General features: G+C 49.9%; 1 protein-coding gene across 1 annotated transcript; it reads left to right on the forward strand.

Annotated features, from left to right (window-relative positions):
• The first annotated feature begins 7727 nt into the window (after positions 1 to 7727).
• Positions 7728 to 8691, forward strand: LOC105182696 (endocuticle structural glycoprotein SgAbd-2). Its single transcript, XM_011140343.2, has 2 exons — positions 7728 to 7789; positions 8113 to 8691. The coding sequence occupies exons 1-2, from the start codon at positions 7778 to 7780 to the stop codon at positions 8503 to 8505; spliced, it is 405 nt and encodes a 134-aa protein (XP_011138645.1). The 5' UTR covers positions 7728 to 7777; the 3' UTR covers positions 8506 to 8691.
• The last annotated feature ends 13732 nt before the right edge of the window (positions 8692 to 22423 follow it).

The raw sequence follows: 22423 nt of genomic DNA on the forward strand, positions 1-22423 counted from the left end.
TCGTCTTTCGCAAAGTTCACGCCCACGCAGGCCCACGCGACGATAAAGTCAATCACGGATGTCGCGTCTGCTACCTCTAAGAAGACCCGCCTCCTTGGCATCGGGGAACGCGCGAAAAAGCAGCGTATTTTACATCTGCCGAGAGCGACGAACGATCGAGCGCATGGCTTAAAAATGTCCTCAATGAAGCCGCCCAAATTAGATGATCCGGCACGATGACAGGAGACGACGTGTCGCCGCGAATTAAACGCGAAAGTCGGCACGTCGTTGAGCAAGCCATTACACGTTACGGCAAATTTATCTAACGCGCGAGTAGCCGCGCGTGAGCGTTTGTTATTTATTCGAATCGCCGTTATTTACCGTCGAGGTCGTACAACACGCCGCCGGCGGGCATTTATCATCCGCCGCGCGGCGGTTACCGCCACCCAGATTCGGCGAAACGCTGTGCGTGTGAACGCGTGCGATTTCCATCCCGGGCCCGAAAGCGAGAGAGCCTAGGAGGCCCAAACGGGTCCGAAGGTCGGGACCCGCCGCGCTTCATAATGCGTCCCGATAAGCGAAAAGCCTCGGCTCGCGCTCGCCCGTCACAATGTGTGCGTTTCGTAATGAAATTGGACAAGCGGCTGCCGCCCGCCCGCGTGTGTCGCGTTTCTAATTTCCAAATTAATCGCCGCTTCGGCCGTGCGGCATAGCTGCGCGCGCTCGTTAGCCTTATCTTATCGCGGAGCTCGCGAACACGTAGATATACGCGTGTTAAATTAATCTTCTGCGTTTATATCGCGCCGCAAACGACGACGGCGACGACGACGACGACGACGACGACGACGACGACGACGACGACACGTCGCTGCAGCGCGCGAATGTATATTTATGCGCGTCGCGATTCGCGAATTACTTCGGCTGCGGCGCGCCCCGCCGAGGGAGAACTTCGGTTCTCGTATAATTGACGAACAGCCGAGCGCATAGCGAATGACGTCCCCGCGAACGCTCGCTGATAACATTCCGACCGGCGTCGGCTTGATTAGGCGGTTTTAATCACGCGGAGAACGCAGGGGACCGCTGCGGGGAACATTATTCGGCGACTCTTGTCAGACGAGGCTCATTATCGAGCGTCGTTATCGTTACGTTGCCGTAATCGTAACGCGGCCGTAAGATACGGCGGGAGAGATTCATCTGACGGCGCGATGTGCCGCGAGAAATTCATTTCGCGTCAATTACTCGCCTGACTTTCCTCTCCTCTGGACAGTCCTCGCGACAGTCTTATCTGTTAATTTATCTAAGCCTCATCTATCCGCGTAGCGTCACACTTCTGTCTCGCTCTGATCTCTGACTTTGGGCTGATTTTCGCGCGAGATTTGCCATCCTGTTCTATTTAACGCCTTCGCTGTCGGCGTCGCCGTACTCGTGTGTAAAATTTCTTCTTGCCGCATCCGTGTAAATAAATTAAGGTTCTTCCGCACAATTGCCGAAAGATGGGCTTTTCGCACGAGATAGGTGAATGTATTTGCGGAATTTCTATCAGCGAATATGAAAATAGACGAAGACAGATCGCTGTTCGGCCCGATGATTACCTCACCGCAACGTGTTTCTCCTTCCAACTTCCACCAAGCCAGACTCCCGAATCTAACATTAGTCAGCTCTTGCACCCGACGTGTTAAAGTCGCCCGTGATTTAGATTTCTATCGGTGATTGAAAGTGCCATGAGGAAGTTATCTGGTACTGCTTTATTAATACCGCACATCCTACGATGCGTATCGCGATGATTGATAAGTCTCTCGCGAACGTAACGGCGCCGCGGAGCGCACACGCGCGCGGTGGCGGGCCACGACGCGCGGCGTAATTGATGGGGTTGTCTTGAAATTATCCGATGCGCGGCCGATTAATTGTAGCCGGCCGATGACGCTGCGTCCGGCGCTGGCGTTCGGCTACTCGCGTAATGGAATAAGACACGCCATAATTCGTGGCGGCGCGGCGCGCGCGGAGGCCATCCCGCTAACCCAAATACTACCGGCACGGCATTTTTACTTTCACGCGGCAGATGAGCCGGCGAGAAGGAGGGTGAGGAGGAGGAGGTCGACTCGCGCTTGGGTTGCTTCAACGAAATGTTACGCAGTCGCGGTGATTAAAGAGCCGTGGACGACAGGTTATGACAATTCATCACTTGTACTTTGCAGCGGATAGACACGTCCAACGCGTGCTCGCTGCGGACGCGCGTAGAGGTCGCGATGAAAAATGACACTTCACAAAACGCGCCGATACGCGCGAGAATCGCGAGCTCGCGCTCGCGGTGTGTATAAAAGCGCGTTTCGCGCGAAACGCACGAGTCAATCAATCGCGCGACGCGAGCAGGATCTTCCCCGATTATCCGAGAACATCCTGATGTAATGTCCGCACCTCGCGAAATCGAGCGTGGTTTTCATTAAACGCGCGCGCGAGAGAGAGAGAGAGAGAGAGAGAGAGAGAGAGAGAGAGAGAGGAGAGAAGGGCGAGGGGGGGGGGGTGGGGGCAAAGCGAGAAGGAAAGAACAAGAATCTCTTGGGCATCTTTAAAGCGAGGAGAAAAATAAAGCGAGCGCTTTGATCGAAGCGGAAGTCGGCTTGAAAGACGCGAGATGGAATGGAAAACGAAGGACGACGATTGAAATTGCCTGACTTAATGAACGGAATTTCTCGCGTTCCGGTTTTCATAGTTTGCTCAAGTCGCGAGCGGTCGCCCGAGAAGCAACTGCTAGCGATGAACTAAACGAAACTTTGTGCAATAAATAATTTCGGGAGTTCTTCGGCGAACTTTGACCGTATATTTGTGTTGTTATAATTTCATAAAACAATGTACACTCTCCCTTGTCACCTCTGCGGTCTTTTATCATCTTTCGCGCGTACATTGCTTCGTAAAATTATAACGAGACGCAACCGTTTCGCTTCACCTCCGAAGCAGCTGAAATTATTTATTGCACAACCTAATATTAAGGCTCTCGGATATTCAGATGCTCGGATGCTCAGATATTCATCGAGAATTAACTTTGGCCAATAATTCATCGCGATAAACGCGTGGCGACGATCCGCCGTACGAGACATTTCTCACTCTTAAACGTGAGCTGTGTCTTTCAGCGTCGAAGCGACTCCACATCCCGCTAATATCCCATTTTAATCCCTCCCCTCACGTCCCAAATGAAAGCGATGCTAATTTTTATTTTTTATGTGGCGTTGCGAGGATCCTGCCTCAGCCTCGGACTTTGGCCAAGATTAATCTTTGACGATAGAACTACCGATGTTGTTGTTCCTCGGCAAGGCGCGCTGTTTGTTCGTTCATTTCGGTCGCTTGAGGTAACGTCTCAGGTGTTTCCGACATGTTTGTTCTAAATAACTGCGAATCTTACGTTACAGCAATATTTATAAGAATAAAAAAAATAAGAGGAAAAAGAGAGAGAGAGAGAGAGAGAGAAGAAGACATAATCCTACTCCTGCGAGTCCCCGAGTAAGCACTTCGTTAATTCGTCTTTCATCCGTGGCGCGATCTGTGGTACCTTTCACTCACTCTCTGAATCCTTATGATCCATCGTTAATATTCAGCGATTGTGCCGTGAACGACGGACGGATTCGCGATTTAACGTCGGGAGCGTCGGGAACAGCTGAGCCACGACGTGGAGGGACTCGCGAGTCCTGTTAAAGATGCCACGCATGCCGCTCGCTTCGGTCAATAATGCACGCGTATATTTTTCTTCCATTAGTTTTTCACTCGACGAGGCGCAAGGTACCGCGGAAAATCGCGAATCCCGATGCTGCCTTATCGACGGCGAAGTAAGAAATCGACGAGGAATCCTGCGCGAAGACAGCTAGAGGACTCAAAGAGACGTTTCCGCCGTTCGGCCTTGGCTCGGACGGAATAACAACGGAGATGCGTATGAGAAAGAGACTACAAATTCCCAATGAAAAAAAACAGTCATCATGTTGAAACAAACACCGGAACTGGATCAGCCGCACGGATGCGTTTCTGACGGAAGATGACTCACTCGTGACCGTTATCGGTTATGACAGGAAATGAAGTGACAATGTCACAATTGCAACGGACGACTCGGAAAAAACGCGAGTAACTTTATTATATTCGTTTGAGGTGAGAATATCTCAATAAAGATAATGAAGAATAAAACAACGAGTATAATAAGTGATTTTTCTCGCCTTCGTCAGACGAAAGTGTAATAATAAAGAATATAATGAAACGGGAAATGATTTTTCGCTTTAAATCAGAGCGCAAACTCGCGGATCATCGGCGAAAAACGCTCCTCTCGCTGGGATCCCATCGCGAACATTTTTAGCGATTCACTTTAAAGGGCGCTTTAAAAGCGGTAGGTCAGTTCCGTGCGTGTTCGGGAAGCTCCGGAAAGGAAGGCGCTTGTGTCCTCATCCAGCATCGTGAGACAGCGTCGCCGGTTAATCCGGCATTTACGTGCGCAAATACGTGTAATCTCGAGCAGCGAGACAGCGTCGCGGCGATAAAGTCGTAAAGATCTCGTGGAAACGTCATAAAACCGTGACGAGGAACCCGCTGCTTCTTTTTTCCCCCGGCTGCGTCTGGCTAAAACGCGCTGTGCAGCGAGCCTCGCGGACGAAATTCCGGCTTTCCGACGTGTGCGCCGACGAATAAGGCGCGATCTTATCTCCCGGCTGAATGTAATCTCAATTAACGCATCGGAAGCCTGCGAATTGCGAGGCGCGGCGCTCGAGCCTCGACTATTTCAATAGAAGACTTGTACGTTCATTAAATATTTATAGCTCTATTGCGGAGCTGACAGCGCGATTTAGAGATTCTTTCTGGGCGGTTGCTCCGCAACGACGAGTGCATCGACGAGCACGAGGAGGCGTTGACCTCCATTGCCGAATCCACAGCTCGAGTATGTGTACGTGTGTGTGTGTGTGTGTGTGTGCGCGCGCGCGAATCGGTTTCATCAAAGACTTTCGTTTTCGCGAAACGTACTATTCGCCCGGGGACGAAGTGACCCCGACGGCCAGCGCGTTGAGAAAAAAGCGTAGCCGACATTTTGTACGCCATAATCGCGCGGTAATTACAGCAATTACAGTGATTAGCGAATCCGTTCCGTTCGCGCCGTCTAAATTCAGGCAAGAATACAGAGTACAAAGAGGGATGTAACATTTGTGGCACGAATTCCCGTGAATTCTGACTCTGAATCTCATCGAACCTTTTCAATTACAGAGAGTGAATTTTTCACTCGCGAATTTGAGAGATGAATGAAGAAACGAATAGATTTGACGGAGAAATGAGCGACAAGTCACGCGAGCTCCCTCGGCGGTCGCTCTGCTTTCCGAGCGGAGCTTTGCTCAGAGAAATCGAGAAAGCTGGCTAGCGTGCTATTCTAGTGCTAATGACAATTAACACACGCCGATACGCAAATTGCTAGCGCTATTTTTCTCTTAGAACAACAAGGGGTGGGGACGGGCATAGTTTTCGCCAGACGCGACTGTGACTTCGTGTGAGACTGAGATTTAACCATTTTTGTTTTCTCTATGCGCCTCGAGCGAAAGGAAGATGCTTCTGCGTCGACGTTTTTCGACGTTCTCCGCGGTCGCTTGTCACGTCGGGAGATTAATGCCATGCTACGGTAATAGATACGTATTAGAAATTTATCATCTCCAAAAAAATGAGGGGCCGATTGGGAAACGCGCGGCGTGTCGTTTCGCCAGCCAGCGAGTGATTCACCGTTGTTAGTGGCGACGCTTAAACCCCGTTACGTAAGCGCCGTCATTCATCGTCGGTTTAAGAGCATTGTTTTACGGAGCGACTCGCGAGAAGTGATAAAGCGAGCTTGGATTTTTACGGTCGAAATTCTCTCGCGACCGGAGCCGGAGAAAAGCGCGGCACCTTCTCGTTGTTCACGCGCGATGAAATTATCATTTTTATCATCACTCGCAAGCGCTAATCGCCACTGAAAACCGCCGATAAGATGCAGGCAAGATATATGAAATAAGTGAAATATCGGTGAAAAAATCTGTTCTCTCCAAGGGGAACCTGAGACTTCAAATTGCGCGCAACAGAAACGATCAGTTCGCCGATCGAGTAACTGATAATTACAAATAAAATTACGAGTGTATATACGGTATTTATTACGGTTTAAAGAAATGGGAAGAGGAAACAGATGCAAGGTGCGCAGAAAGAAGCGAAGAGAAATTCCTGTTTATTCGTCTTTCGTTTATCCGGAAGGTAAAGAAAAAAATGTCTGAAAAAGATTCCAACGAACGACGACGCCCCTCGGAAGCTTTAATTGTTGCACGACGAAAAATGAATTGCAAATATCGTTGCGGAGCTCTGACCTCCTCGCAAATTTTCATTTATTTCGCTGTACACTGTTCACACACGATGACAATCTTAGGTGTGCCGTTCATCTTGGATCGAGCGAAATATTTAACGAGGTGTCAAAACACCCGGGCGAGGCGTTCGGCGTTCTTGAAATATGTGTGAACCGCTGTTCCGTCGCTCGCGCATCCGGGCCTTCAATTATTCTCTTCCTCGGGAAAATGGCCCCGAGAGACGGGGTGGCTCTCGCGCGATCACCCTGTCGCCCGGTCAGGATAAATGATAAATTACTCTGCGTATTCGGCTTGCGCGGCGCGGCGCGGCCACGTCCGTCAAGGCTCCACGGATTTGTTACACGTTGGTTGAATTTATAACGCGCGCGCATGTGAGAGGGAAAGAGAGAGAGAGAGAGAGAGAGAGAGAGAAAGAGAAAGAGAAAAAGAAGCAACGAAAATTCGCATTACGGGATCATCGGGTCAATGGAACGGCGCGGCGAAAAACGCACGCCGTATTAGGCGATACCGCGTGCGCTCCTTTCCGCCGACATTGAGAAAAATTTATGATCGACTTAGCCGAGAGAATTTTTATTCCACCTCCGACATGCACAGGATAATCCTTTGTTATCAAACAACATGTTTGCGTTACGAGATTCGTCTTGTTGCCTTTAACATTTTAAATAAAGCTCTCTCTTTCTCTCTCTCTCTCTCTCTCTCGTCCTCTCTGCTTTTCTCTCGCGAGCGTTCTGTGCCTTTCAAGCATTCTCTTAAAACTGCATGACATACATATCGAGCTTTGGATCTTCTGGTAATTTGCGGAGCTTCCGGACTTTAAGAGTCTACCCTCGTTTCCCGACGTAACCTTTCACACGATTCTCGCTTAATTTTCCAAAGTAATTTATTCAGTTTCAACATAAACGCATCGTTGCTACCTTGGGGCGCCGAGCTGATATCTAGAATTTCATTGGCCTTGGGTAAACGCGTACCACACGCGCTTACCTTGTGGCCCCCGAAGGCAGACTGGAAGGACGTACGTGAGTCTGGTTTCTCAAGAAAGTTAATTCTAAGTATTAAAATTTCTTATCGAATATTTATCACACGCGTGCATACACACATGCATGTATGCGAATTCTTTCATAACGAATATCGTGATCCATCATGCACGGATGCTTGGAAACGGGACGGTGCGGAGAGAAATGCCAAAAAGTGATCGGTGAATTCTCGCGAGCACGAATGTCGCATCGCGGGGGTCATTATGCCGACGTTTTTGCGGTCATCGTGCCGCGCGCCCCACTATCAGCCTCGTTGAAAATGTTGCAACGCTCGCACGCGCGCGCGTGTCAATACGCCCGCCAGAAATCTATCAATGAGAGGGAGGTCCTCTTGCCTCTGTGGCGAGGTTTCGGCGACGGTATATAAAAGCACCTTCTCAATTTCGATTTTACAGAAGGACACAAACACTCGTCATCAGCATCATGTACACCACGGTGAGTCTGCGACTCGGCAAGATTACTCGATCATCGCTCCCTCACGCAATTTCCCACCTCGCAACTTTTCTCGTTCGGAGATGAACGGATTCGAATAAAAATCCGTCGAATGTTCCACGCACCCGAGATATCCAACTTTTCTAGTTTCAAATTGCTCCAAAACAGAAGGAAAGAAGAAGATCATTTTGATTTCACGCGAATTCGATTAAGATTGACCTTCAAACGTCACTTGCTTCAAACGTCACAAGTCCCGCATCGCTTCGACCGCCATAGCTCAACGTGTCCTTTTCGTCCTACATCGAGCGACCAAAAATTTCTTGCAGACCCTCGCTCTCCTCTGCACTCTCGCGGCGGCCGCGTTCGCGGCACCGGCGGCGAAACAATCGAAGGACGAGCCGGTTCCGATCCTGGCCTACAGCTTCGACGGGCCGAATCCGGAGGGTTCGTACAGCTACAGCTACGAGACCGGGAACGGCATTAAGGCGCAGGAACAGGGCCAGCTGGCGAAGATCGCCGGCGACGAGGACGCTCTTCGCGTGCAAGGCTCCTTCAGTTACGTCGGCGTCGACGGCAATACCATCGGCCTGACTTACGTCGCCGACGAGAACGGCTTCCAGCCGAAGGGCGACCACTTGCCAACCCCGCCTCCAGTGCCCGCCGACATCCTGAAGGCTCTGGAATACATCGCCGTGCATCCCGAGGAGGACAACCTGTGAGAGTGACCTGCGGCGCAGCGGGTCGTTCCGACTGAAGTCATACGCGAGTCGGGTCAGTCTAGAAAGAGTTCGATTCTCAATCTCTGAGTCCACTCTCATTCGATTTGCGATAGTTGAGTGAGCATGAATCGTTCATCAACCAAACGTCGTTATCCGTGATTCTTCGTCAACGTTCTAACGTTGCCAGAACATTAACGAACGTTAATGTTCTGGCAACAGAACATTATGAGCATTTCTCTTTTTATTGGCGAAGAAGAAAGAGAAGAGAAGCGTTGTTGGAAACGTCTCGTCAAGTATAAAATTTTCTTAGAGATTTGATATCTTACACTTCCTTATGGAAACGTCAGCATTGTCAGCAAATGTCAGCATTGTTGTTTTTTATTACATATATGAGACGTCAATTATTGGAAATCGAATTGATTTTTTGACCGATCCGGCACGAAGTTCCGGCACGAAGTATCGTTAATACAAATAATTTGCGAGAAAAAGAGTGAAAAAGAGAAAGAGGGAGGGAGAGAGAGAGAGAGAGGGAGAGAGAGGGAGAGAGAGAGGGAGAGAGAGAGAGAGAGAGAGAGAGAGAGAGATATTTTCACGGTAATTGTAAGGATGCGATGCACGAAATACGAAAGATAAGGTACAAGTTATTCAAGCGAGGAGTGGACCTGAGGAGAGGAGAGGAGAACGGACCGTAGCTCCGTTCTGAACGTCATTACGTTCTTTCACCTCTTTGAAGATTTCACTTGAAGATTCGATATCCTTGGCGTAATATCGAGACACCGATATCGCCATAGTAACGCGGCGCGCGCTCCGAGAGTTCCGGAATCTAAACGGAAATTTAATCTCACCGAGATTACGCCAATTACGATGTCGGGAGATTTTATATTCTTGCGTCTGCAAGTTCCACAAACTCGCATGATTCGAACGTGAAGTTCGCTCGTTGCGCGCGCGCGCGAGAGAGAGAGAGAGAGAGAGAGAGAGAGAGGGGAGGGAGGAAACAGGGTGACGTTCCACGGGTGCCAGCTCCGAGTTAGTATAGTCAATTAGTACCTACTGTGTTAATTAAGGAGAGCCTCGTGGCGCATGTATTATGTATAGAGTCGCTGCGACGGCAACGTTTATATTAAACGCTGCTGAACTCGACGAAATAAATTTCGATCGTACGCTCAGTCAGCCATGCGTTTCTTCCACGATTAAAATTTACCTGACCGTCGAGCCGTAAACACGTCACGGATGTCCTGCTCATTAAAACGTATCAAATCGCTCGTGATTTGAATACGTCGTGGCATGAGGCGAGCGGACGGGCGAGCTCGCTCGTGCGATTATACGAATAACGCGAGAGGCTATATTTAACGAACATCACGTGTAGATGACGCAATAATGGTCGTGAAACATGATGGAATAGCATGACATTGGCCCAAATTTGTTGTCGCTAACGGATAAGCTCGCTTCACATGTCCGATCTTTTTCTCATTCATTTTCAGCAATATATATTACTGAAAGAAAATGAAAAATAGTAAATAAAGATAAAAATGCAATTGGAGAGAAATGGAGAAAAAAATAGTTTCCTCCGTAATTAGTACGCGCACGTAATGTTTCGAAGAGACGCCCGTCGACGATGAGTCGTGCGTATCGAGGCGAATAAATCCCTCGCGCGCTCAGGACTGATTACGCTACATTTTTATGCGATCGCTGCGCGCGCGAGTGTGTACGCGTTATTTTGTCTGGCAGCATCCTCGAAAGAAGATTTTCGCAATCCCGGCTGAAAAATGGCGGCGTGCGAGCAATCTCCCCGGGAACGTAGCACGTGCTAATCCAAAACGCCACACAATCCTGCCGGCGTGGCGTCGCGCGGCACGTAGTATCCGCGCGGATTCACAAAGACGTGCGATTTAAATAAGATAAATGCCCGTCGTCTTACGCGGCGCGGGACGTGGCGCGGGTATAAAAACGAGAATTACGACGTCGCCCGTTATAACCCGTTGTCCGACATCCGTTACATTCGAGAGCTCGCGATACGTCGCGTCCGAGGGATAATACGCGCTCGCGCACGCGATGCGTCCGTGCGTGTGTGTGTGCCGAAAAAGAAGAAGAACAACGTCGGGCAAGGTGTCGCAAAAATCGCGCATCGCCGTCACATCGAATCCACGAGGTGGACTCCGGACGGTGTATTCGCATTAATAGAGACGTAAAATACGAGACGCTGCCTTAATTAAACGAGCGTCACGCGATTACAAATTGCTCACGGAGAAGGTGGTCCTTGAGAGAAGATGGAGAGGGAGGGAGGGAGAGAGAGAGAGAGAGAGAGAGAGAGAGAGAGAGAGAGAGAGAGAGGGATGGCAGGAGAGGGAGGGAGAAATTAATTTATTCTTCGGGTGTTTTCCATATTCAACGTGTACCTTGCGGTAGGAACGATTAAATCGCTAGTTGGTCGGTGATGCTGCGTTTCGAGGAATCCGGTTACGGATAATAGTACGAAATTGCGCGGCGGCAAGGCTAGCTCATCTCTCTTCCTCCTCTCTTCCCTCACCCCTCCCCTCTCCTCTCTCTCTCTCTCTCTCTCTCTCTCTCTCTCTCTCTCTCTCTCTCTCTCTCTCTCCGCCGGTCTCTCGCTCTTTACTTAAATCGAAAATATTTTTCGCCCGAGACAAGCCTCTTCAATCTCGGACGGTCGTCTTTCCCCCTCGTAAATCACCGCACCCCGGAGCGTATTTTAAGGAATCTGCGCCAGACGAGGAAAATGCGACCCACTTCCCGGCTACTTTATGGCGAATTCGGTTACTCGCGTTGCACTTGTATTACATGATCCACTCATCCTTGCATTTTTATATATATTTTTTCAATACAGTTAACCGTATATCTGATGCGTTATTTACACACACACACACACACACACACACATCAGCACCATTATGAGCAACGTGTGAACAAAATGATTGGTCTCGCTCCGCTTTCCCGTTTTCTTTTTTCTCTTTTAATACCATGGTATTTCCATTTATCCTTGTTCCATATCCTTTGCCTACCGGTAGCCGCGCTCGCACTGATCGAAGTCGCCTACATCTCGTACAAGCCCGTGCCCCGCGTGATATCCACGCGGGAATCTGCATACGAGTCTCGCAATCAACGGATGTAACGATTGGATGCACCTCGAAATATCTAATCGCCGGCTCGGTCATCGTAGATCTGCCGTGCCGCTGCTGCGAAATCACGCCCCGGACGAATTACCGTTTCTGATTGACATTGTTAGATATGCTAAGGTGGCCGATGCATTTCGGCCCTGTCCCGTGCGATCATTTAGAAAACTCCATACCGAGTCGGATTTTTGGCTCCACTTTTACTGTTTGACGCAAATTCCGTCAAACTTGGAGAGCAAATTTCTGGATTTTGCAAATTAAAGGCTCTTATTTCAAAGTTAAAGTTAATTATTCGCTACCTGCGCTTCATCTATATTCTGTATTTCGATAAGCAATAGTTTTTCTTCGTAATTACGTCGTCACTTTTTAGTTGACTCCAGAACTTTCGTTCGAGAAGATTTGAATATTCGAAAGAGACGAGTGCGAAGAGCTCGTGAGATCGGAGGCAGCAGTTTCCGATAACCATCGGTAAGAATTTCAATGAGCGGGGGGCAGGTTACGACACGGCAGGCGAGAGTAGCAAAATGATGGGCAAATGAGAGCTCGCCGATGCGTGGCCAAGCAACAATCGAAACTATCGAAACATTCGAGCCGAGCTCTCGAAGCGATCAATATCACTTCCGGTGTTACATTATGCGTTTCAGCGAGCGAGCGACCAAAGTATCTCGTCGGCTCTTGACGGCGTATCGCATCGGACCCAACAGCATCGTTGGTCAACACGCGCGGCGTGGCGAACCGTAGCTGCGAATGAACTCGTGAGAATAAACGCGACATATTTCAACGTGCACGGCGGGCGGACGGAGCCGCTCCGCTCCTTCCTCCCGAAGAATGAATCCCGCGAGCCGCAGAAACGGCGGCTATCAATTATTTAACGGTTAGAATTTAATCTCGTTCCAGCGCGCGGCGCGGGATAACGATCGCCCTTTGATAATTCGCAGCGGTGTGGAAATCTCGCACACTGAACTATCGCGCATTCACAGGTTGCATTGTGGGTTCCGTCTCCTTATCGGCGAACGTCGGGCACCGTCAATTAAATGCGCGAGGCCGCCCCGCGCGCGCGCGGATCTATCTGTACACGAATCTCAAGTCCGCCTCGCCGGCCGGCGGATATAATAGCTGGCTGCATGCTCCAAGGATCTCTCATCTGATCCGCGAGCCCGAACATGCACCGTGGGCCACGTCCTCCTCGTGTTCGCATCGCATCCGCGCGACCCAGAGGTCGAATCGCTGCACGCTCGAAACGGTCCCAAAGGTTCAACCGGTCCCTCCATCTTCTGGCGCGATATCTCATAAACCCCGCGTTTCCGTCCCGAGCTTGCTTCTCGGGGGAAGAGGTTGGGATCTCTTCCGCGACCGAGTGTCTTTTCAACGGCGACGGGACATGAGACATAAATTTGACGAAATACAAAATTTGAAAGCAGACTGAGGATCCCCCCCCCCCCCAGACGCGACGCGAGCACTGAGAGAGTCGAGAAGCCGAGAAGCCAAACGAAAATCGTTGACCTTGTGATAAGGAAAATTGAGGTGAAAATTTCAGCGAGTGTGAGACGAGGGAAGAGTGGCGAGGTGAAATAAACATTTCCGCCGACACGGGAACGAACGGAGGCCCCGGCCGGGTAACTCGGTGTGAATAAACGAGAGAGAGAGAGAGAGAGATCTCCCGCGTATCGGGAGATCGACTTCATCCCCTCTTCGCAAATTAAAGTCCTCGACGGGGATCTCGCTTCTCGCTGATCGCGTCATTGGCGTGCCCAGCGTAAATCCACTTGCCAATACGGCAAGTTCGCCGCGTAACGGGCGTTGCGCGAAGAATGGTCCTCCAAGGTTTAACCGCGCAGCTCTCCTCGGTTTATGCCCAACACAATGGGCCAAATTTCCGCGCTCAAGTTGGCCGACGGTTTGCGCACAGTTGCGTAATCGTAACTAGACCACCGGGTTAGCCTTCCACGTTCGTCATCTCGCTTTCGTTGCAGCGCGTTGCCCGCGATCCCACCGCGGAGAAAGTCTTCCTCGTCACGACGACGGCCGCGATTCGCGGCGATTCCTCGCTACAGATTTTTCGACGATACGATTGATGCCCCCGCCCCCCGCCCCCCGCGCTCTCGCGTAAGTCACGAGCGCGAGCGCGCCCAACGAGCGATAAATATCCGACGGCGATTCACCCGTTGTTTCACGCTGAGTCGAGCTATCGAGAACGGACGAGCGGGCGAAATCATCTCGATTCTCCGCTCACGCTGAATGCACTCTGAATTGTCTCTCTTTCCTCTCGCGATCTGCATACTTCGCGGCGCGTGAATAAAAAGTTCGTCCATCGCTCTCCCTCGGACACCCGCTCTCTTTCTTTCCCTTTTCCATGTTTCTTTTTTCCATGTCTTCTTTTCTGTCCCTTTTTCCCTCCTTGCTTCTTGTTTCAATTGCCAGCCGCGGCTAGATTTAGAAATGCTGCGGTACCAAGCGCGATAAATCCCGCGGCAATTAACCCGCCGGCCGCGGTGGCATTCCGGCGTGATTTTATGCCGCTGATAAATTTCCCCGTTTCGCGTGCACGCACCTCCCGCGACGGCGGCCAGGTGGCTTTTATGCTTTTCGCCGAAAGCGCGTTATGAAGGCGCGACGGAGTGTGTGTGTGTGTGTGTGTGTCTTAATACGGCTCGTAAAGAAGCCGCGTGCTTCGTCAGATCTTCACAGAGGCGACAGAGCCTCGCCGATTGATTAGGCGCCGGTCTCGCACTTCTTGCGACACAATGTCGCAGATCACGGAGAGCGCACGTGGATCGTGGATCGAGCGGCCGCGCCGCTCGTGAGCCATCCAGTCGTGAAAATGGACGAGGAGCCCGCGCTTTCTGCTCCGAAAAGTTCGCACCGCGGCAGCCGCGGCGAGAGCGATGGCGCAACGGCGCGCGCGATGAGAAAGCGCTTGGCGAGAAAAAAGACTTTTTATTGCCACTAATAAATATACACGCCGTCTCCGGCGGCCTTAATTTCCACGATGGGACACTTCGACGAGCCCGCGGCGTCGTCGATCGATAACGATTACGAGATATATGTGCATATCGAATTTACCGCAAAGACCCATGCCGCCGACGGTCGCTCTTAAGAGCAATCCCTCTCGGTAAGGAAAAGATCGCGTGGTTTCGTCCGCGAGTAAACCGTAAACCGTGCTGGCCACAGGTAACGCGAGCGTGGCTGTCACGTGTGTATACGTATGTGTGTATGTGTGTGTGCGGTAGGCGACCTTGACATATAAGTACCGCGGACACTCTAAGAGAGCGCCTGGCCGCAGGCGAGAAGACGCAACGGCACTCGCCGAATTCAATTTTACTTTCATCCCGCTTCGCTCTCGCGCCCGGCGAGAAAGCGTCACGCTCGAAAATTACTTTGACAATTCGTCGCGCGGGCGAGAGAGAGAGAGAGAGAGAGAGAGAGAGGGAGAGGGAAGGGGACGAAGCGAGACGGCGCACACGGCCGACTTTTAAGACGCTCGATTAACATCTGAACAGCTCGGCTCTCCTCAACTCACGGTGGCTTTTAAGCACGTAACGGTGGCAGCGTTAACAATATCTGCGACACGTTCTGTCTTCTCTTTCGACGACGGTGGACTCCTCGGCGAACTCGCGACACGAATTCTCGCGAGTGTCTCGGACGTGTTTGTGAGGAAGCACACGGACAAGTGACGAATATCGCGCGGTAAAAACGACGAGGAAAAAGCTGCTCCCAGATTCCCCGGCGGTATATAGAAAAACATAGTTCGCGCAATTGAGCAGAGATCGGGCGAAAATTCGATAACGCGAAATAATTTCCCTCGTGTGGAAATTCGGTGCATTTCACCACGAGCGAGTTTCTTTAAAAACCGTAGGAATTATATGAGAAAGAAATGTTTTGGAGAAGTCTTATGTTATTTGATGTTCTTTACAACTGCGTGAGTTTCTTAAGTAGTCTTTCTTTTTCGAGTAAGGTGGTAAGACATGCGACGTTCTCGACAAAATTAAACGCGAAATTATAAAATATATTAAATTCTATGAAACACGGTATAAAGGGGATATCCGCTCACAATCGACAATCAATTGTCGAATTACTGTTGCGACGAGCAGTCTCGAGACGATCAAATGTGTATGAAAAGGCACATGTAGAAATATACACACGCGTCTCCTCAGCCGACCCTCAACATGTCCGGAGCCTGTAAAAATCGGCGAAGGACACTTCCATGTGTTTCCTCGTGAGAGTTCCGCGACGAAAGGGAAAGCACATGTAATGAGGAGCGATTAACTAAGCAGTAGAAAATGATTAACGATCGATAACGCGCGTCCGTCAATATTACTCTCTATCGGGGACCTTGGGACTTTTATGGACGTACCGGCATCGTTAGTAGCACAGTTACGTTTATCAGGCGGTGAATCGTTGAAACGGTATTTTTAAATTGCCGCTCGCGAAGCAGTTAACGGCGGTATGCGCGCAAAAAGAGGTAAAACGATCGATCGGCCGGCGAGTATCGGTTCATCTCTCGGGCTGAGATGAAAATATCATCGCGCTGCGTAGGAAAATTCATCAATCACTCGCGCGACGGTGTAACAATTCGCGCGAGCGTATTTTGCGACGTATTTAACATAAGCGTGTTTATCGCAGAACGACGAGTCGTTCGTATCGGAGCAGCGTTTCGGAATTCCAATCGTGGAGCGGGAGAGAAAAAGAAGAAAGAAAAATGATCGATCACCGGAAAGGGTTATAAATCAATAACGACGTTGACACGAGGTATATTATTAATAACTACCGGTTCGCTTCATTCGGCGAATCGAACTAATAAATATCGCCGACGGCCTCGGATTTCTCGGGCACGGGTTTAAGCGCGAAAGACTCGAGAGAACGCGACGGTCGGACGGGCCACCAAACGTCGTCGATGAAAATTCATCGACTCCAAAGGCTAATTAAAAGTTAATTAAACTTGGGGAAGAGCCTCCAGTCGTCAATGGCATGAGGTAATTAGATTGACGGCATGACGGAACGACGTCTGCACTTCCGATATTAACCCCAGTGATACCGGGATGTTCTCCGTAATCGTAAAAATCACGGAGAGTGGAGGACAGCGCAGAAAAAAAAAGAGAGAGAGAGAGAGAGAGAGAGAGAGAGAGCAGACCACTGAATAAAATCCCGATATTCCTCGCGAGCATCGAAACTCGTGAGATTTATTTATTTATTTACGGAACTAACTACTCTTGGATATACGTAATAAGGGAATGGAAAAATAATGCAGAGATATATCTCTTAAAGTTAATAAAAGAATATAACAAGCATCAAAAGACGCTGTTCTTCCGTGACGCAGAAAGAGAGAAAGGGGGAGAGAGAGAGAGAGAGAGAGAGAGAGAGAGAGAGAGAGAGAGAGAGAGAGAGAGAGAGAGAGAGAGAGGGAGGCATTCTCGTGTCTTTTCCTGTGCGAGATAATCGCATGCAGCTCATAAAAAAAGTTCATAAAAAAAGTTATTACATCCATCTATCTAATAATCCGCCACACACGAGTTTATTAGTTTCGCACATCTGAAAGGATACTCGGGCGTAATCGATTAAACCGAAGGATGTCGCAAGTTCAAGATATTTTACACGCATATCCAACGTTCACGATTCATCAGAAATCTAAGATTAAACAGCACGATCGTACTTTAACATTCGTATCTCACACACGGTACACATACGAAACAAAGAAGAAAAGAAAAATTCGCGGAATCAGACGAGACGCCGATAGACTCGATGCGGGCGACCCGATAGGCTAAGGGTGAAGGATTCACGGGGATTCTCGAACGTGAGCAAAATACACGGCGTCTGTGTGTGCATCTCGTATGAGAGGGAGAGGGAGAGGGAGAGGGAGAGAGAGAGAGAGAGAGAGAGAGGCACTCTCCGTCGAAATATCATCTTGCAGGGAAACGCGTCGTAAGCCGCGGCCTTATAAGTACGATACAGGCGGCGGTTGTCGCAATATAGGCACGTCTTGCCGCTGCCGTCTCCTAAGGCCGTGTCGAAAAGGAAAGGTTGCACGCGGATGCGCCTACCAGTCGTGGCGCATCGCGAAGAATGCGCGCTTGAATGAAAGCCGGCTACGTGTCGGTCGCGGGAAAGACGGAATCGCGCGGCGGAATGGAAGAAAGGAGAGGACGATCTCGAGTGTGCGCGATCAGCCCGGGCCCGGGCTACGGGCGTGAATGGACAACAACAGATGCGCAACGGAGGTGTGAGCGGCCAGGCGAACGTACGGCAGCCTGACGGCTGCAGTCGGGCGGACTATTCGATGGAAATTTTGCTCGGCCAAAACGATTAAAATTAACGCCCGGCAACTTGTGATTACGTACAATAAATGTTTCAATCATTTACTCTGACTTGAATGATTACACCTCGATTAATAATTAATTTCACCAATCGGATTAATTATTTATGATTACATGTACGACGATTGATTAATTTTGATTATTAATATGCCAATTATTTCAGTCAACTATAAGATTTTAATCGACTAATACCCAACAGCGCCAGCCGATCGGCGTGTAACGCGGGAGGACACGAGGCTTCACTCTCTCTTTCGTCCTGTCCCTTTCCTCTCACGATTTATACGAGAATTTATTAGTATGAAAATTTATGTGAATTTGTATAAATTGTTATTTAACGGCTTTTCACTCTTTTGGCTTTTTGCTTTTGGCTTTTGGCTTTTGAAGTACTACAACGTCCGCCATCTAAATTTAAAACTATCGGTTGCTCGAAAATACCCGATTTATGATTTTTTTATAAAGATTACTCGATTTTTTGTAATTGATATTGAATAAAACTAAAAGAAATAAATGGATATTTTTGCTCTCGCATGCCATATTTGAAAAAAGAGAATCTGTTACTCGACCCCGATAGAAAATAGGTTGCATTAATCGTCGATAATTCTAGCGTTAAATCGTCCTCCGAAAACGGCGGCTCTTTCAGACTTTCAGGCTTCAAGCTCGACAATCGTCACCGAGATGTCGTTCACGAGTTTAAACAGCACCGCTGCGACATTCTCAGAACGCGAGAGGTTAAACCAGGGCTGCTGAATGGGTCCGTTAATCCTAATCCTCGTTCGACGTCGATGTCGGCGGCGAGCTTAAAAAGCGAGGCGCTTAAAAGTCGGGATCAGGCGCGCGATTGTGTCAAAGCGTCGGCTGATTAAAAGGACCGAAGTTGAGCTTTCCGGCGCAGACCGCGAGCAGTCGTCGTCCTCGGGCGTGTAAGAGACGTTCGGCCAACAGCGATACGAAATATCCGCCTACGTTCATGCAGAAGAAACCGAGTGCCTGCCGTCGAAGTGCCTGCGTTTATCGCTGACATTTCGAGTAATGATCAATAACCCCGTGCGCCGTTGTTGTTCGTTTCGTGGCGGCCGTTGGGTGCGCTCGTGCGAAAAACATGCCGCCGGAAATCGACAGGTCAACCGAGGCCGGCTTAACGCTCGACCATTATATATAGCGCAGCCAGAGAACTCGATCCTAAACCTAATTAAACGTAAAATAGCCCGTACGCGCCGTCTGCGACTCTCCCTCTCTCTCTCTCTCTCTCTCTCTCTTCAGATTTGGCAAAAAACGCGGATAGATTCTCTCACTCAGGCAGATTCAAATCGACAGCTCCCTCGGTTCAGCTGAATTTTGTCTACCATCGTGTCGTAAAATCGCTTTCACTTTTATAGAGATTCTACACTCGCGTCTTGTTCGATTAATCTCGAGGATCCGAAATGCCTGTAGCCGATCTCGCGGTTCACACGTATCCTGGAACTCCGAAAGTGACTCGTAAATCCTGCTGGCGCAATCGCAGATGCGCGCGCGCGTCGGGGATTTAGATTTCCCGGCTGACTGGGAAAGCGCAGTTTAACGTCGATTTAACTGTATTGTTCGTAAAGATCGTAAAAAAATAATTACGGATGTGATTTAGCGATCCCGTCGAACGCACGCGTGTGCAATGTGCGAGTGCGAGTGCGCGCGCGCGCGCGTAAACGATCGATAGTGGCGCAATTATATTTGATCATTCTATACGTTGTTGCGCTGCTCCCGCCGGGAGACAAGATAATGCTTGGCCGATTGCATCAGTGACCGTCGACGTGCGTCCAAGTATTATGCGCTTACGCGTGTGCACATATAACCTTTCGCACGTGTACACACGTCACACACACATGCGCGCACGCGCATGCACGTGTAGCCGAGTTTCCGATATTTCAGGCATCATTTAGCGGAATTCTTGCGCAAGTTCGGCACACAAAGTGCACGCAGCGACGCGCTCGCGCGGTGATTGACGCGTCTATGAAAGCGCGCGCTATGTTACTTATCATCCGGACTCCGAAAGCTCCGCGATGGCTCTCGATGGCGAAACTGGGACGCCTCGTAAGCGGAAGTTTCCACTTGGCAAAAATGTGGAAAGAGAGGGACAGACGTTATTTTTAGTGAAGAATAAACTGTAATATTCGAATAATCTCTCAGATAGATGGATAAATCGGGACGAATTGCGTGTTGTTGTTAAGGACGGGGAAGGCCCGCTCGATTTGGCAAGTCCTCGGGCGATTTTTCGGCGCGCACGAAAACGAAGACAGGAAAGAGCGAGCCGCGCGATAACGAGAGCCGCGCGTGCGGCTCGATTGTCCCTTAATCACCAATTAAAACATTTGGCGAGTGTCCTCGTCGTTATGACAATCGACTGACTCTACTCGCGTAGGTCAGCCGGCTCTCGGTATTGTATTTCGGTTACGCGATGACATCTTTTTAACCTCGCGCATCCGTGACGGGGAGATTATTTGAGCGTTCTGTTGTAATAATTAACGCAACGAAATACAGATAAGTCTATAAAAATAAACGTAACTTTTACGCGACGTGAATGTAGATAATATTCTACCCAATCCAGTTCCCGTTTCTCTTATTTTTAGATCCCCTTGTCTAAAATTCTCCATCCACAAAATGTTTTTCGGTGAGTAATTAGAAAATCAGTCTACATTTTCCGTACATTTTAGATTGGCGTTAAAACTATTTTTATCGGGAACATAAATTAAAAATTAAGTCCTGGGGACGTGAAAAATAAAGTAAACGCAATTGTCAAGTGATTCCATTGAGTCAGAAGAAAGCGTCTGAGACAGATTTCGAGGGATAATCAGGAGAATTAAAGATGAAAATCCTCCTATTATCATCTTTATCTCCTAGGAATACACGCGAATCATTGCACAATTAAGGTGGAACCTCCCAAAAAAAAGAGACGCGCATCCTCGCGAGGATACCACTGAGCGAGCTCGCTCGAATCGCATTTCCTCGATGCCTCGGTGCACTCGCGCAAGAGAGGAAGAGAGGACGGGACGGTGTGTGTGCCTTATAAGCCGCGAATTCAGATCTCGCGAGGCTCCGCAAGACCGGACATTAATCTTGAAGACGCGGCGCACGATTACGGCACGACCGAGATGCGCGCGCCCGGCGCGCGGAATCAGGGACGCGATATCAGGCGGGGCTTTCGCGTCTTTTAAGAGTAACGAAACGTTGTTACGCGCGGCGCGCTGCCGGTGCAACTTTCTCGCGTAATCGCGTTCGTGCGTATGCCCGACGGGGAAGCGGGGGCCGATTGTATTATAAATGCGTCGCGATAGAAAGCGGGGTAGAGTAGGCGGCCAGGCGGCGAATATATACCGTCCGTATCGGGACGGTACTCGATCTGTCATGTGAATAAAAAATGAGAGACAGCGAGAGGAGCATCGTCCGCGATGTTGGTCATACGCGAGGCGCTCCGCGTCTCTCTCTCTCTCTCTCTCTCTCTCTCGCTCTCTCTCTCTCTCGCTCTCGTCGTTCGAGAGACGTAGTTGCAAGTTTCACCGGTTGTAACCCTTAGGTCGAAGCGCTCGGCGTCTCTACGCGTATCCGCGACGAGTCAAGAGGAGGCGTCTCGCGAACACGCCAGGCGTATCAATCGTCGCGATTGCAAAACCGCCCATAAAGATACGAATTTAAACAGTGGACGGTGCGCGGCGGAGTGTCGCGCGGATATGAAAGCTGATAGCTTATCGTCGGGATAAACCGCTAACGCGGGAGACGCGATACATTGTAGTGCGTATTCGCAATGTCCCGCGACGATACGAGACGAAGCGAGACGACGGCCTGCGATCGCGAGAAAAATGTCTAATAAAATATTCCGTATCGCGAGAGCGCACTTTCTCGATTCCTGTCTCTTTCTCTCTCTCTCTCTCTCTCTCTCTCTCTCTCTCTCTCTCTCTCTCTCTCTCTCTGTTGTTTTGTCTTTCTTGTCCCGTATCTTCTTCTTTCCCCGTCTTTCTCATTCTGTACCTTTGTCCTCTTTTATCTTTCTTATTCTCTCTCTCTCTCTCTCTCTCTCCCGGAGAGATCTTACGGGCGCGTTAACACGCGATCAGATAAGATCGCGTATGTTAGCGAGGCAGCGGTGCGAGAAATTAATGATTGTCGCAGCGAATAGCGCGGCCGAGTGCGCGACGATGTGAAACTTTGGTCGCACCGAACGATCGCGCATCGGGGGGTGCGTTTTGCGCGAGTCCTCCTCAGGGTGCGCTCACTAAGCGCCGCGCGCTCTCCGCGCTGGCGGTATACGTCGTTCCGACGTTACCCAGTTAGCCGCTTTCACAGCTGATATTTATTCGCGCGTCCTTTGTGGCCGCACACGCGCCGCACACGCGGACCGCCGCCGTTACGTAACACAGCTAATTAAAAGCCCAAACGTATCGCGCGCTAACTTTCCCCTATATCCCGCCAGACGGTCGTCCCGCGACCGCCGACCGACAGATAGGCGAT

The sequence above is a fragment of the Harpegnathos saltator genome, unplaced genomic scaffold, assembly GCF_003227715.2.
Source record: "Harpegnathos saltator strain DR-91 unplaced genomic scaffold, Hsal_v8.6 scaffold133, whole genome shotgun sequence".
In the NCBI taxonomy this organism is placed as follows: domain Eukaryota; kingdom Metazoa; phylum Arthropoda; class Insecta; order Hymenoptera; family Formicidae; genus Harpegnathos; species Harpegnathos saltator.